The sequence below is a fragment of the Oxyura jamaicensis genome, chromosome 1 (assembly GCF_011077185.1).
Source record: "Oxyura jamaicensis isolate SHBP4307 breed ruddy duck chromosome 1, BPBGC_Ojam_1.0, whole genome shotgun sequence".
Taxonomy (NCBI): domain Eukaryota; kingdom Metazoa; phylum Chordata; class Aves; order Anseriformes; family Anatidae; genus Oxyura; species Oxyura jamaicensis.
The window spans coordinates 31,868,284-31,885,921 of NC_048893.1; the positions used below are offsets into that span (position 1 = coordinate 31,868,284).

The window sequence follows — 17,638 nt, forward strand, 5'->3', positions numbered from 1 at the left end:
CTAGCACTTTTTATTCCCAAGTGTATTTAAAATCTTTCCCCATTTAACTAGAAGTCTTTGATTAACATTGACTTGTTTTGCTTTTTTCTTCCCCTTATCTTTTCCTTTCAAGCTCTACTGGCTGAACACTCTTCCCTGATTGCCTCTACTTTTCCATTTCAGAGAAACTTGTTTTTAAATTCTCACCTTTTAGCCTTTCTTATTTTCTTGTATTCCTATTTTTGCCTTTCCATTTTTCCTGAGTGTGACTGCTTTCTACTGCACCTTAATTATGAATTTTCAGATTCTGAAGTTCCTTTCCAGACTAAAAGATTTAGAGTGAGCCTTTCAACTCAATAGATATTTTTTTTTAAAAAAATACCTTGTGTATGTTCTCATGAAATCTAATGTTGCTGAACATAATTAACTCAGCCTTTATTATATGGAATCCAATCTGGTTCCAGTAACAGACTTGAAGGTTCCAAACTTCCATATCTATTAAGGTGTGAAGTTTGTCCCCTTAATTATTTTCTCAGCAATTTAATTTGATTATTTTTCCTCTGTAACTGAAACACCAGAATTGGTCAAGCAGCTATATTTCACTGCTCTTTGCCAATAACTATTTTCTTGTTTCAAAATCCCCCATAGGAGTAGTGGACAACACAGCTCAGGCTCAGGGGAGCAGGATTTCTGTACCAACTCCAGAAAGCAAGCTGGAATTTTGCTGCAACACTAGCTTGTTGTGATATAACAAACATGTATTTGTTACTGGTAGGGATTATTTTTATCATCACTCCATCTGGCTTCTGCTTCATATTTTGATGTAAAATTGCTTCCATGCCTAAATTATATGAGTAAGTCAGAAATGCAAATGGCAGAATCTGCCTGGAGGTCAGATCAAAGGTATGTTTTGCACTTGGGCAGTTCACAAACAGTGTGAATCAACAGAAACAAAGCAAAAAAGGACAATAGAAAGAAGAGCACATAATGGCAGTTTTAGTACTTCAACCCAGTGACATGGTCATCATGATGCAAACATCACAGACCTACTATGAGATCAGAGGCAGATGACTTCTTTCTTTTCTGCTATGGATAAAGAGATTTGACTAATTTATAGTTATAATTTTACTAATTTTGTACTAATTTTACTTACATATTATAATTATAATTTATCATAACTACCATAATGCTGTTATCTGACAGGACATGGAGAAGCAAAAAGCTCTACACTTATACTACTATTAGAGGCTCTTCAGTACTCATTGATGACAGCAAAAGTGGGCGCATCAAGAGCAAACTCTGGTCATGGTGGTACATACTCTTTGCCCTGTTGTTGCCATCCTCATTGAAGCCTGAGTTAATGACAAAGCAATAGTCTTATTTGGGGATTTCCTGGCCTGCATTGGTTTGTATCAGACTTTGGCATTACATAACTAAGAATGTACATCTTATCGAGGAAGTGGATGATGGTTTTAGTTTGTTTGCTAGTTTTTTGTTTGTTTGTTTTCCTTAAGATTCTTAACACATGTCAGCTGTATAATGCTGCTGAATAATAGCATGCAGCAGCTTCTTGTTTAAAGAACAAAATTTATAGCTCGTAAGGGGCTGTGCTAGCATGCTTCAGGCAGGATTGAAAATGTTCAGAAAGCACTAATCTTGACATATATTAAAACTTTCTAGCTCTCCTCGGCACAAGAAGCACAGAATTATTTTCTCTACAACCCCAAACAGGTAAACAATGCATGCCAGTCTCAGAACACAGCACACACTGTTCTCCAAAACAGACAACTCAAAGCACCTCAGAAGGATGCTGGGGAACACAGATATTTTTCCAATCTCATTTTATTTTGACACTAGATAGGGTGAAGGATAGAAAGCTTATGGTTTCTTTGACTTTTCTTCTTTGACTTTTCACCCACTTTTGGCTAGAATGAAACACAGAATTGCCAGTAAACATCCTTCACAGGATTTACAGTATTAGACATTTTACAAATAATTTTCAGATGTAATGATGCAAATGTTATCCATTCAGCTTCACAAAGTCTGCTGTGATTATAATGTGCAGGAATGCCCTATTCAAAAAGATCACAAACAAGTCATGTAATCTATAAGAGCACAAAACAACACTGAGCTTATATATTTCCTACTATTATCTTACCTTTACAGATTTTGCAGCAACTGTGAGACAAGGGGATCTGTTGAGATTCTGGGCAGTTTAAAGTCATACAACTGTCTTTTGGAATACGCTGCATTTTGTGGTCCTGTCAAATTGAGGAAATCAGTTAATATTGTGGGAGAAGAGATAAAGATAAATGGTATGGTAACTTTAGTTGGATTTTAGCATTATAATGTACAAACAAAAAATGCCTATGCCAAATTCCAGGTACCTATGAAAACTATTTGAAAGGACAGCACAGCACAATAAAACATCAGGAACTACCCTATGTGAAAACCTTTCCAAGCAAGCAGAAATGTGAAAATAGACCTTAGCTGTCAATCTGTTTACCTCAAAAGTTTCTCCTAAAACCATGCTTGAAAGACTAACAATTATTTCTCAAAAACTGAGACTGCAGATTCCAGAATCCAGGGTCCTCCTTGTGAATACTCTAAGGCAGCTTTCTATTTATCCAGTAAGTAAAATCAAACTTGAACATTTCTGATCTCAACACTGTAGTAGTAACACAGAAGGAAACAGGCACTGATTCACTATTAGGAACAAAGTGCTTCCCAGTTAGATGTGGATCAGCATCTGGAAGTGTCCAATGCGAAGATGGTTTCTGAACCTCTTCAGGCACTTAGTGCAGGTCACACACAGTCACTGTAGTATGACCACAGTGAAATGCCTGCCTTGGCAATCAGGCTACCACAGAAATACCACCTTCAGTCTCCCTCAGGCCCTAAATAATGTGTTGTGAAGTACTCTGGTACTCTCATGGCAAAGGCAGAAATCACAGCAAACAACATGTTCCTCAGAGGTGTCTGCCATAAAATCAGCAATCTGGTTAAAATATGAGCTCACTGAACTCAGGACCCTGTATTTCTACATGCAAGAAAAGTGCCTAAAATCACGCTTATGCTATTACATGTATTATTATTACAGGTTTAAAATTTGATTTTAAATCATCTTTGAACACAAAATATAAAGATTAAATCAAAATTGCCACCCAAATTTTACATTAAACATTCTTGACACAGAACCTGAAAACACACTAAATCAAACCAGCCTCTGATGCATACTGTACACCAGAACAAACAAAAAACAACAATCCTTCAAAATGAAGAAAATACCCTTTGATGGAAATAATATCAGAGTAGTCTGGATTACATTTTATTCTTTTGCAGACTCTAATTTGGAAGATAATGTTTCTTTCACTTGTTTTGTAATATTTAAACAGGAAAGAGCACACCTATAGCAGACACAGCTGTCATTTATTATGTTTAAAATTATGTGTAACTGGAAAGAAGAAATTTTCTGCCTTGCCTTATTAACTTCACCATAGGTCTTCAAGAATGAAATCTGTGCTAGTGTGGTACTCTGGAGGTATTAAAATAGGGCCAACCTATGAAATCCTGGCTGACTCACACAATTTACAGTACAGGGATTTTCTGCTCTGAAAAATCATTCACAATCATCAGAAAAAATATGTACTTCAGACCTTTGAAAAGGAGAATTTGAGTCAAAGTTGCTACTTAATATTTCTACCAGGACAAGCAGGCAAACCACTTGCAAACAAGTACCATCAACAAAATGCAGACTAGCATGGGCAACAGAGGCATTTTGTTCATAGAGCACCTGCCAGCTGCAAGAAACACAAGGCAACATCACGTAAGTTTTGGTGGCTGTGAGTCAATCACAGAATTCATGTCCCAGTTGCCACATTGAAAATACAAGTACACAGGCCTGAAAACCATATGACTGAACCATCAATTTCCAAAATTGTTTTTGGCCATCTTCTCCTTTCCTTTTGCAATGGATTTCAAAGTACCTACTCAGGAAATTAAGTTCAAACAGATGAAAATCAACAAGAGAAAGATGAGGTCCACTAGTTTTACTTTGTAAAACACACTTTTTCACAACTGCATGAAAATGTTCTGAAATTTCCAGAAAGCAGTCCCATAGAGAGCTCAGAGCCCCCTCCCTCCAGGAGGCAGGCAGGGCACAAGAGGATCCAGAGTGCCAAAGGGGGAGATTTTAAGCAGGCTCAAGAGCAGAGCACTGGCTCCAAAGCCAATGCCAAACCTGCCATACATTTCTGACCTTCATAGCCAGAAAGGATTTCATACCAGTTAATGAGTCTAGCAGTCTGGGTTTCCTGCAGCCCCCCAGAGTTTGTACAGTGTTAAGAATGGCTCTTAAATCCCCAAACCTGTGCTGCAGCTGCAGCTTCACAGAAGATTTCCCCAGTTCCTCTGCCCTGGAAATGCACGCTCAATTTCTCAGATCTGCACTGCGGCATGTGGCTTCCTATCCAGAGGTATTTCCATGCCACCCCTGCACCCTGGCAGGCAAACCAGGGTCCACTGCAGCTGTCTGGGAAACTCTCAAACTGCAGCCATGCCCTGGGGTACATTTTGCCCTTGAAGTGCATTTGTGGTCTCAAAAGCATCTCTATTCATGCAGCAGGATGAGATCAGCAGCATCGGGCATGTTCTGCTTACAAATGAAAAACAACCCTTCCTAATTTCAAACACTAGAAAGACAACCAGACATCTGATGTGCCCCCCTCCTTTCCTTCTTTTTTATCCATCTTTTCCACTAAACATTATTCTGGAGTCCAAATTATGTTCCCATCATGTTTGTGCATCACTTGTACCTGGGCTTACAAATATGAACAATAGCACTGCATGAATGTAAATAGAAACATAATGTAGCCTGGTGGGGTTTGTTACTGATGATGCTGAGGATACGTAAGCAGGAAGAAATGCAGCTCAATTGTTAAGCTGTGTAATCAAGGCTGCAGCTATGCAAAGCAAATATATTTGCAAAATATTATGCGGAACTCAGTAAGACAAAACAAACACAGGATGCCGTAGATGCCTTTTCAGTTGCCATTTCCTAATGTAGACCTGTCTCTATTTCAACAGCTTCATTCAGTGGGGCTTTGATATTTCTAACATGCAAGACTTTTTTATTTTTTTTTTTACCAACAATATTCTTACCTTGCACTCAAACAGAACACAGTCCCCTGAGCTTGAATACACTGTTTCTCTTTGTCCTTCAAAGTAGCTTCTGCCTTCAAATATGCACACCGCTTCAGGAGAAAATAATAAAAAAAAAATACCACAATGATTTTCTAAGAAAGTATTAGTACTCTGTTCATAGAACTGACACACTGTTTTAGAGATAACTGCATTTTAAAATTTAAAAATTGAGTCAGCTGCAAGAATATTCTAAACCCACCTGCAGGAGTCTGGATATCACAGGGAAAAAAAAAATCAGAAGAGAAAAAGATGAAAGAACCACAAAAGTGTGTATAAATAGAAGGTGAAGGATGTTGAAGTTGATGATGGAGTACTGATAGCAGCTGAGAGGGCAGAAGAGATACATCTCAGGTCATGACAAGGAAGATGTGGCTGCCTGCCTTGGCAGGAATGAAGCACGGAAACACAGCTGGGACCAGAAGCAATGCAGCAGGGGGAAGCCATGCTAAGCAGCCCTATGAAAAGCTCAGAGGCGAAAAGAATAGAGATGTGAGAGCAGTGCGAGTGACATTAACAGATAACCAGTGTCTTGAAGAGGAATGTTGTATGAGAAAGGGTAATCACTGAAGCAACATATTTACTATTTGTTATCACAGCTTTTGGATGTTTCCCCACGCCACACAGGTCTTTCAAACTTATGTATTTGTAACTTGATTATTCCAGCTACTTACCATTACTGCTATTCTATATTAGTGTATATTAATTTTATTGCACAGGAATAGACCTTCAATGATTTCTATTTTTTTGTTTGTTTGTTTGAAGTAGGATCAAACCTCCAGTGGTCAGGTCAAACCTACCCAGGCCAGTTTTTTGCTGTACCATGACCTGGCTACCTGCCACTCCCACACCCCAGCAATACTAGGATTTGTGGTAGCATGCTGAAACAGCTCATACCACACTTCTCATCAAAGTTCCTATTTGGTATTTAAGAGTTGCATAAAATGCTCTCAAAGCAAACAACCTCCCTGTTTTTTTTTTAAAAGGGTCTATTACTGCAATTACTTTATGCAAAGTGTAAAGGCTAAGTAATACAACTGCTAGGTACAGAAAATCTGATGTCTGTCTCTGTTGCTTAGGACACAGTCAAGGCTCATCAGGTAAGCATAGTCATGAAATATCAGGAGTAGGTTACTGCTTTAAAGATCTGGATTACGTGTTTGAAGCCTAATTTGCTAATTGTTCATTTGGAGATGTAAGTCAATTGTACTACTATTCATTCACAGACAGGTTTATCTATTCTGTTTAAAACATTTGCAGACAATTTTAAAATCTCTGAAAATACAAGAGTTTTTATTGCATAACCTACATTAATTACCATTACTGCTGTTAAGTTCTCCTTTATTTTATTTTATTACTTGCAGCTCCATGATTTTGCAAGTTTCTTACTACGTTGTCAGCATGTAAAAAGCCAAGTCTTGGAACAGATACTGAAAAAGAAGTGATAGGCATAGTGACAAAAAAATGTGTTTGCTTCTTTTTTCCTTCCAAATTTCAAAATATTAGTTTTAATATCTTGTATAAAATAAAGTATCTTGTGTGAAATAAGCAAACACAACCCTTTCAAGGATTAATATCACAGTAAGCTCAACACTCCAAATCTCATGAATGGAAGAGTTTGCAGTCAGACTTAATAAAGATCCCTAATAAAGGGCTAAATGAATTAGAAGGTTTGCACAGCATCAACAAAGAGAGGTCACAAAGAGTTTAGAAAGCTCAGTCCAATGCCTCTTTCCTCTACTAAGAAGGATAAAATAAATAAATAAAAACACCACTACTCAAGCTCCTCTAGAAGGAAGGAATACATGAAAAAAAAAAAAAAAAAATCCACATATATCTTTATTGGGGACTAGCGGATCCTGAATCCAGACAGTAGAAAGCAATCATCCAGTCATATATATATTGACCTTCTATATATTACAGGCCATGACACTAAGCTGAAATACTCTTATATTAAGCCCTTTCCCTTGCCCCACACTTTTCAGGCTTTCAAGAACAGCTGCAAGTGACAAGAAAAAACAAAGTATTGCAATGCCTGAGGACCAGACAATGGCAATGGACTGATAACACATCCTTACATTTCCAACAGGCAGCCTATGCCTATTCGTAGTAAAGACAAAAGACATCAAGATCACAGTCATTCTGTCATGGAAGAATACTCTTAGCATATTAATGAGACCACCTTTTATTAAAAAAAAAAAAAAAAAAAAAAAAAAGGAAGTATCCATACTACCTCAAATCACAGTCCACTGAATCCCATCACTTTATCAACAGGGCAAATATCTGGTTCTTCAGAGGAACTTAGAAAATAACGTACATAGAAATACTGCCTGAACACATCCAGCCTACTGCAACATGAGGAAGTCAATTCTTCATTCCACCAACAGCCCTCTGAAGACTTGGAATGTGAAATTATCGTGACATAGCACTACAGTATCACAAACACATGCTGAAAGTAAGAAAAGCAACTCTTTTCCATAAAGCCTTGAAAAAACAAACAAACAAACAAAAAGATGATGAACAGAGAGACTCACAAATTCTAGGGCTGTGAGAGATTGCTCTGCCCAGGCATACTCTCCTGAGTCTCATACACAAGTGGAAGATTTTTTCTCAAAGGCTTGAAAGTCATTGCAGTGTATATGTTAAAGACACATGTTTGTATGGGTCTCAGAAAATCCAAGCAATGCTAACATCCCCACATCCACTCATTGGTATGCCTGACCACCAAGCAGCTAGAAAATTACACGTGATTAATTGAATTTCCCTTGACAAAACTTCCAACTATTGGGATTTGCTGTGGCTTCGTCAGCAAGGCTATAGATCCTCCAGGTATCAGCAACCTGCCTATACAAAGTGATCAAACTATGTTTAAGATGGGAAAAAAAAAAAAAAAATATGTGATAACTAAAGTGAAATAAAATAATAATAATAATAAAATAAACTGAATAATCTGAGCACAAGTTTAACATATCTTCTTATGTACTGCAGCTTACTAAGACTACAGTCAAAAGGGACATTTCTTGAAGTCATCAAAATCAACTGTACTTCAGTTATTTATTTCCTGCTCATGTTCTGTAAAACCTGAAGGATTCCACCACCATTAGACAGTTCCTGCCATTAAGAATCTGAAAGAACAAGGTTAAACCCGGAAGCTCTTATTCAGAGCAATAGCAGTAATTTCTTCTCTTTTCACATCTGTTAATCTAGATCAAATATGCTGACAAAAAAAAAAAAAAAAACACATGGGCACTTCATCTACACCAGCACAGGCTAGATGTTTAACATGACAGATACCAGTGTTTTTAGTGATGGTCTATGTTTTTGTCTTCTCCAGACACCCCATAAATGCTTCTCTTTCCCAGTCCTCTTTTCTTCTGCTGGCCAGAGAAGAGACATGCTGACAGATATCAAAGGGCAGATTTTTGTCAAGCTACTTGAACACTTCTAGGAACTTTATATTAAGGTTGTCCACAGAGCACACTTGGAAAGATTTCTAGTAAAATAAAGGTGCTAATCTTCTTATTCCCTGCTTTTCTGCTAAGATACCAGGAGCTACATCCAGAACACTTTCTTTTCCAGCCTCCTGCCAACAACTGACACAGCCAGTACACGTCCCAAGATGCTGGCACTTCATGTCTTTATTTTCCTTCAGAAATAAAGATATTTCAACAACATGAACATCTGGACTAGAACAGTGTAATTGGAAAGTCCGGTGAAGATTTAATTTCTGCTTGGCTAGATGCTTCCCAGGATACTGTGATTAGTTTGTGATTGGTATCTCTCTGGGGAAACATAACAAGTTTCATCTTCCTAATTCCTTTCATCCAACAGATTGAGTCACAGTCAAGAAATTACCTGATGATTAGTTGTTCCACAACTTGATAGTTATTGCCTATGTAGGATTTCTCTACAGCTGGATCACATAAACCATTTCCTCCTGCCATCCAACTTCCATATCCCCCTAAAACATCCTCCTAAAATGTACCTAAAACAATGTATATTATTCAAAGCTTAATTTTCTACGAAGGTGAAACATGAAGTCAACAAAACCTGCTAGGAAGTCTGACTACTCTTGATCTACTGGTGTACATAAGGTGATCAAATATTACAACAGTAGGTATCAGTACAGAGTCTAAAAAAATATTAGGAAGGTCTGCTTATATATCCATGACTAATTTGTATAGATGTAGTAATAATAATACAACTGTTCCCTATAGTATCATTTAACAGACTGTGCTAACACAGCATCTTCTTCATATTCTTCCAGCAAAAGGAATCTTTCAGGAGCCCAGTGGTTGTTGTGTTCACCCTGTGAATTACCAGCACTCTGTCAAGACACCATTTCTCTTTCACCATCCTTTTTTCTTCCCATTGGCCTCCAAATGAAACTTTCCATCTGCATTTATGTGTCCCTAAAATGTCTACACAAAATCCACAACCCAGATAATTCTCACCTTCTGTTGACTGATTTCACAGCATGTAATTTGTACATTTTCTCACTTATGTGTATATCATCTTTGATATCTAGATTGTTCATGCCTTTCTCTAAGGAATACCTGTACAGTTCCCTGTGCTCAGCTGATTTTGATTCAGACTTATCACCAAGTGAAAGCAGAAGGTTTAGAACATTGGTGAACTCCTCAAACTACCTTATTTTCTTGTATTCATAACTGTCTATCAAGTAGAAGATATGACTTGAAGTTCGGTGAAATGTGTCAGTAGTTATGAATGTACACCTTAAGTCTGGTAACAAATTCTATGTTTCTGCAACTTCGTTCACATAGGTTGGTTTGCGAAACAAACAAACAAAACAATAACATATAAATAAAATCTCATTCATTTAATTTTCCAGCCTCCTCTTTGGAATCTCCCTGATTACATCCTCCACTGTTCAGAGATCAATGCTGAGACATTGTTTTAGTATCATTAATCCTATTTTGCAAAACTCTGTGTGGTTTAGAAATGCACATAGAAATGCACATAGAGATAATGGTCACCTGCCACAAATTTCTCTCTCTCAATTACTATGCCGTTATGAGGCATGTTCTCACCCCTTTAGCATTTATTTTCGCAGGGATTCAGGTGTTACTTTTCTTGTTTGTTTGTTTGTTTGTTTTGTTGTTTATTTCCTGGATAACACAAGTTCCTCTGTAACTGCAGTCAGTAATATAACTTCTTTCATTTCATGCCATCCCCCTCAACAATTCAAAGAGATTCCAGATTTCAAGCTGGAGAAAATTATTGCTATTTTTTTTTTATCAATCATTGTTGAAAAGATATATGAATATGCTTCAGCTTCCTCCTTAAAAAATAAAAAAATAATAAAAAATAATGATTTTAAATTTCATAATGAAAAAGAATCAATTGCTATCTATATCTTGTTTCTTGTTAGCCAGAAATGTTGAATGTCTCTATTGGATTGAGAACAAAAAGAAAAGCAATAGAGAAGATGCTTTACTTACTACTAATACTGTAAGTGCATTAGGTACCATAAGCAACACTCTTCAATTTTAGGATGCAGGTTCAAAGTACTTGGAAATGTATGTTATAATCACATATTCAGAGAGACCAGCTGCAGTGTCCTCATATTTACTGACCCTAGGTTTGCTTTCCTCTTTTTCTCTACTCAGTATTCACAATGCTATTAGCATTTTAACAAATAATAATTAAGATAAAATTAGATACTCTGTTCACATCTACAGGGAAAAAAAAAATTACTCATTTAGACTGTCTTAAAAAATGTATCTATACACAGGGAATCTGGACACTGTGTTTGATGTCAGCTTCTCTCTATAGTGGCATTATTGCTACTGATACAGCAGCTTGAATTTGGTTAAATATGGCAGCCAAAATATTTATACTGACAGACCTGCACAACTTTGGCTTTAGAGCAATGAACCATATTCTGTTTGTTAAACAGAACTGGAATATTTTGGACTCTAAACATAGGATTTTGAAAACTTGGACTTGACTAATGCAATTATAATGTCCATCCGTTTGCCAAATTAACTGTGTTGGCCACCCAGTACTCAAAACAACTTTTTCAGCAAAATGTCAAGCAATAAAATCAAATGCCAAGACAAAAGTGCTAGAGGGTGTCAAGAGACAAAAAGCAATTAAAGTTCCTATTAATTATATTATATGACTATTGTATTACAATTACATTAAAGGTTTATAAATAGCACAAAAGTCTGCAAGACCAAAAGAATTCCAATGCAAACACCACATGCCCACTTAATCCTCTTTAAAGTGGGATTAGACATCTTTTGATGGACTTTGGTCAGCTGTTCTTAAAAGTAGTGACATAGTTGTGTCTTAGTTAAAGGTTCAAGTAGATAATGCATCAAATCCTGACAGTGACTAATGACAGGTAAGTTTCTGCTTCAGTTCCACCTTCTCTCAGTGGGTATTGCTAGAGGCTAACTATAAAAGGTGCTTTTCTGAAGAACTGTGCTTGTAGAAAAATGGTGCAGTGCAGAAAAATAAGCAGACACCTTCCTAAAACACCGTCTACTTCATCACATGCTTAAACTCACAAGTACAACCATCAGAAAGCCTCAAGTCACAGGAATCCATATGTAAGATAAAGTCTGGTGAAATGATCTGTGTTGAGAATTTCTGAAAGCAGTAAGGATCTGCTGAGGGCCTGCAAACATTCTAGTCACTGTTATAAATCCATGAGAGGTAAACATCACCATCAGCATTAATTTACTGTACAAAAAGCAGGCTGTGTTCTCCATTGCCATGTTTTAAGTTCAGACCACCAATGAACAGGAGGCGGGCAGCTACTCCTGCAACAATGCTTATATGGGGCAACTGTTACCTGGTTTTGCAGAGAATTCAAACAGAGGGGAAGGGGAAGGAATTAAACATGTTATTCATTGGGATACTACCCACATTTTTTTCCCAGATTTACCATGGAAAAGTGGTATGATACGTAACTCTTTGGACACATTTTTGTACATTGCTGGGGAGATGGTTGCTTTCTGCAGCCTTAATGCCACAGATGATGTGAGCATACACAATAAAAAGCAAGTTCCTCTGAATGGCAACTCTTTCAGAGACTTTACAATTTGTTTCATTTGAAAACACTTAAAAAAAAAAAAAAAAAAAAAAGCCTATGCTAACAGCAAAACTACTCGGTTTACCAAGAAATTGTAAATCTTGTGAGGCTTGGACCAGATGAACTCCAAAGGACCCTTCCAACCTAAACTATCCTGTGATTCTGGGAAAAGAACTTGAAAGTGACGTTTCCATGCACTCAAGCCACAGAGGTTATGAAGAACTTCTGCTTCAAAAATGTACAGTTATTTCCAAAGATTTTGTTGTTGTTGTTTTGGATCAAAAGCTTGCCCCACCATTATTTAATCACCCACAGACTACACTTATATCTGAGTGACTACCAGGAACACTACAGATGCTCCCATTCCCAGCCAGACTCTGCTTTGCCCAAACAACTTCTGCAGACACTTCACTCATAAAATTCTGCACTGTGAATTTGTTGCACATGACTCTGTGGTCAAGGCACAACAATCCCATGACCTGACTTCATCTAGTTCCATTAGCTTTACCCATTTTACTCTGTTTACTCTCCTCCCAAATCCAAGCACTTTCACAACCCCTCCAAATGGCAGCCCTTTGTTAAGTAGGATATTACTGTAAGAGACAAGTATGCCTTATTTGCACAATTGCACAGGACAGTCTAATGTGTTTAGAAGTTTCCAGAAGTGGGTTAGTGCACAGATGGAGTACCATATCTATAGCTGTTGTTAGATCTCAGTTCTTTCAAAGCACCTGTACAGAAGCAACTAGGTCCATGAAGGAACTGAGCAGAATTTCACACTCCCACCTCCTCCTTTACCTACTTTCATTCCTGCATAAGGAACCTGCCCATCCTCCTGTCCCTCTTCTGAGACCCATCATCCTTCCTCCCTCACTTGAGCTGAAATTACCGGATTAGTTGGCGTAATCACAAACACCCCAGAGAACTCTACTTAATGTTCCTAAGCTAAGTCCTTAACATTAGTTCAGCAAAAGTTTTTTTAAAAAGATAGCAAGGTAAACACATTTTTTGAAATCTTGATTAAATTTATTTATGCAAATCAGCTTTCCAAATTTGTTATATACTCTCTCTCAACATTCATTATCAAATAGCATTTAATCAAAAACTAATCTAAAAAAATCAGGTGTTACCAATAGAGTTGGAAATCTTCAAAACATAATTTTAAATATAAACCTATGTGCACCTAATATCATGCCCCTACCTCTGAAGGCTGCTAGAAATTACTATTATCCATTGTGCATTCCCAGTCAATAGGGTACTTCACGTCAAAAGTGAGTTCATGACTTCAAATATTTAAAAATGTAAAAGCAGCTGGAGCAGATGCTCACAGATTCTGCTGTGTCATAGCTAATTTCTCCACAGTGCAGCTGTTGATGCTCTGACCCATTTACTGGAAAACAGTAAACTGGTGTTCACAGAAACTGATAACGTGACTATTCCTTTTAAGTTTAGAAGTGCATCAATGAAAGCCTCAGAGTGGCTGATTCCACCAACAGAAAGGGGAAAGGGGAAATGAAAAACCTATATGTATACTAACACTCCTATTGCCTCAGGTGGACCTTTCCAGACATTAGACTCAGAATTTCCATGCTTGTGCAACCACCTACTTTTGTCTATATGGGGCAACAGAGCATGTCGGCTTCTAAGAGAGCTGCTATACTTCCATCTCAATGACATGTCAGCCAACTCATGTTCTGTTTTTTCCTTTTTCTTTGTCTACCATTATCTTTCTATGGAAAGTAAGAGTCAAAAAGAAGAGCTTAAGAAAATATATCATTTTTAATTGTAGTCTATTATCATCAAATCTGCAAAAGGTTCTGCAGCTTCGATGGCACAGAAAAGAAATAGGTTCATCTTTTTTTGTTACCAAGAATCTCAGATAGGAATGGGTTGAATAATATTAAGAGAACATACTTTATGAACTTTATGGATTTTTTCTCAGTATTTTTCATTTTTTCACGTTCTTGAAAACCCAAGAGAAAAATACCAGTTTGTATTGAATAATTCTTTAATTTGTTATCAATAGATTATTAGCAAAGACCTTATTTCATTAATTGCAGAGATCTAGTTCAGATATTTAGTTGAATTAAACAGGAACAGTGGAATTCTGATGATCAAACTTGACAGATAAGAAAATTGGGGTGGTACCCTAGCAAAGACAAGTGCCATCTTCCCTGTGGAACAATACAGTTTTGTCAAACTTTGACAGGACTTATTAAAATATTGAATTATATGAAAAAGTCAAATTAGCATCTCCATTCTCTTCCCTCTAAGTTTTAATTGTTGTAGTAGCTAAACCAATGGGAACAAATATCTTGAGAGGGAAAAAAAGCGAACATTTTTTACCTTCATGTCTTGAACCAGTAACTCAGTATGTGCATTTCCTGCAGGACATAATCCCAAATATGAAAACAAGACATCATCCATAGTCACAAGAGCTCCATGTCAGAGCTCATGAATGTCTAACGAGAAAGGCACAAACACACCTGAGAGAGAAGTCTGACAGGAGAATTAATCATTTCTTCTATTTTTCCACTATTTTTCCCACATCTGTGATTGTATATCTAGTGTTTTATCTCTTCTTGTACACTTCAGTTTTCAAATTCTGCCGAATAGTGGATTGTCTTTTGTGTGTGAAGTAGCTAGACTAATGGCTCATCATATAGAAGGGTTTTAAACCTACTTTAATACTAATAATCAATGCAATCTCAGTACAATATCAAGTACAACTACTTAAATAAACTTGCTTTCTGCATCTACTTACAAGTAGATGGTCTGCTAAGAACTGCCCTCTAAAAGGCCAAATCCAGTTTGTTTTGCAACATGACCTTCAAGCTTTTGACCAAAAAACAAACAAGCAAAAAAACAAACAACTTATTGCACTCTACAGGTACCTCAAAGGAGGCTGTAGCTAGGTGGAGGTTGGTCTATTCTCCCACGTGCCTTCTCCCACGTGCCTGGTGACAGGACGAGGGGGAACAGGCTAAAGTCATGCCAGGGGAGGTTTAGGTTGGATATTAGGAAAAGCTTCTGTACTGAAAGGGTTGTGAGGCATTGGAATGGGCTGCCCAGGGAAGTGGTGGAGTCACCATCCCTGGAGATCTTTAAAAGACGTTTAGATGTAGAGCTTAGGGATATGGTTTAGTGGAGGACTTGTTAGTGTTAGGTCAGAGGTTGGACTAGGTGATCTTAGAGGTCTCTTCCAACCTGGATGATTCTGTGATTCTGTGAAAAAAAAGCAAGCTGTCATCCTCGAAGACAGAGAGCTTCTTGTGTTCCACAAAATATTTTATTTCAGTGACTTCCTTAGGATTGTATTTAACAGACCTTAAGATTTGTCCACATATGTTTAAAAGTGGTTAGACTTCATAACATGGAATTTTATTGGAAAGAATGAAGGACAAGGCTCTTGCTGTCTATGATCAGATGCCAGCAAGAAGGAAGAATGATTGGGACTTGCTTTAAACTGCAGCTGGTAAATATACTGATAAATAGGTTTCCAGGTGATGAAAGAGTGTTGCAAGGTACATACAGACTAGTTTTCAGAGAACAACAGAAGCCAAGATAAGAATTTTTAATTTGTTTGTTCACACTGTAAGAAATCAACCTGTTCCTTAGATTGAGTTTTCATGGAGTTCAAGATGTCACATTGGAAATAAGAGCAAAGATGCAAATTTGTGAAATGGGTGAAATTCGTGAAATTTGGAGCAAAGATGCAAATTTGTGAAATTGGTGAATTGGAAAGATGGTTGAATTGATGCATGAAAATGAGATATGATTCTTTTATTTAATTCTATGTCTATTTTAAATTTATATTTTTATTTTATATTTTTAAAATGTACTTATTTATTTCCACATTTTTCAGAGCAACTCTGCAACAATATAATGTAAAATGAGTATGTGGTTATATGTGCTTGTGCAATACCACCAACTCTATACACACAAAGCTGCAAAAGATTTGAATAAAATTTAAGCACTTTGAAGTAATATTCTACTACTGTTAAACAGCATCTTTGAGAACTTTGCAACATCCATTTGCACAACTGTTACCTTTTCTATCCTCTACTCACATGTGATTTCTCATTTTGGTGCCTTGGGGACCTACTAAGCTTCTGGATATAGTAAGATGGAAACATCTACAAAACAAACACCCTCTTCTCAGGACTTCAAAATTGGCCTAGAGAGGACACTGCATTTTAGTGAATGTGAATATAAACTAATGAGACAGTGTAAGGAAATGGTACCTGAATTTGTAGCTCTTTGTTAAAGTACTGATAAAGGAGAATTATGCCAGTTTATCCTCTCTACCTCCAAAGTATTTGAAGAATTCACCTACTAGAAATAAAAGGTGTGTGCCCATTTTCCAGATGAGTTCAGAACACTGTCTTCCTTGCATTCAGGATAGCAAACAATTAATCTGATGATTGAAACCAAGTGTTTTCTGCCCCAATTTACTACATCAAACAATTATGTCACTTTACCATTCTAACAAAACTGGACATCAGAAATGAGCAAGATAAAAATGCTGTTCTCTACCATGATACCTTATGACAATGCAAAACTGCATCATACAGAAAGACTTAGGCTGGTCAGCTACCTTCCTAAACAAATGGGAAGAGATTTCATTTTAATGGAAATATACTACCAAAAAAAATAGTAAAAACACTCTATATTGGCAAGAACAGTGATACTAAATGTGCCAAGTACTGTAGATACAGCCCTGGACCCAGTGAAGAAAGCAAATTGCAGAAATTCTTCTAAAAAAGAGGATTGCAATGACTGTTTTGAAAGGAACAGATGAGGAGAGCATGAGAAAGGACAGTTACACCATAGATTTCAGTTCTGAAGTTGTGTCTCACATGAGCAAAACTTGCCATTATTTGAAGCAGAAAATATTTTATGAGCTGACAAATGTAGAAATAGTAATCAATAACAGCCTGGAGGTCTCTACGCCATAATTCAGATATCTGCAAGTGATGGCTAAGAAAGGTAAACCAAACAATAGAAGGAGAAATTCACTATGTTTCCACTGAAAGATGTTCAGATTTCTACAGGCAAAAAGACAGAAAGCCACTGGTTTAAATTGTTATCTTTAGAAAGAGACAAATAAAGGGTAACAGTATACATCATTTTATATTACCGTAATTCACAGAATCACAGAATCACAGAATTTCTAGGTTGGAAGAGACCTCAAGATCATCGAGTCCAACCTCTAACCTAACACTAACAGTCCCCACTAAACCATATCCCTAAGCTCTACATCTAAACGTCTTTTGAAGACTTCCAGGGATGGTGACTCCACCACCTCCCTGGGCAGCCTGTTCCAATGCCTCACAACCCTTTCAGTAAAGAAGCTCTTCCTAACATCTAACCTAAAACTCCCCTGGCGCAACTTTA

General features: G+C 37.1%; 1 protein-coding gene across 1 annotated transcript in view; it reads right to left on the bottom strand.

Annotated features, from left to right (window-relative positions):
- NELL2 (neural EGFL like 2) overlaps positions 1–17,638 on the bottom strand; it is a 150,013-nt gene that overhangs the window by 79,475 nt on the left and 52,900 nt on the right. Inside the window, exons 10-11 of the mRNA XM_035334601.1 lie at positions 5,140–5,231; positions 2,138–2,240 (exon numbers count right to left, since the gene is read on the bottom strand). Coding sequence (XP_035190492.1) covers positions 2,138–2,240; positions 5,140–5,231 — 195 coding nt within the window. The remainder of the gene's footprint in view (positions 1–2,137; positions 2,241–5,139; positions 5,232–17,638) is intronic.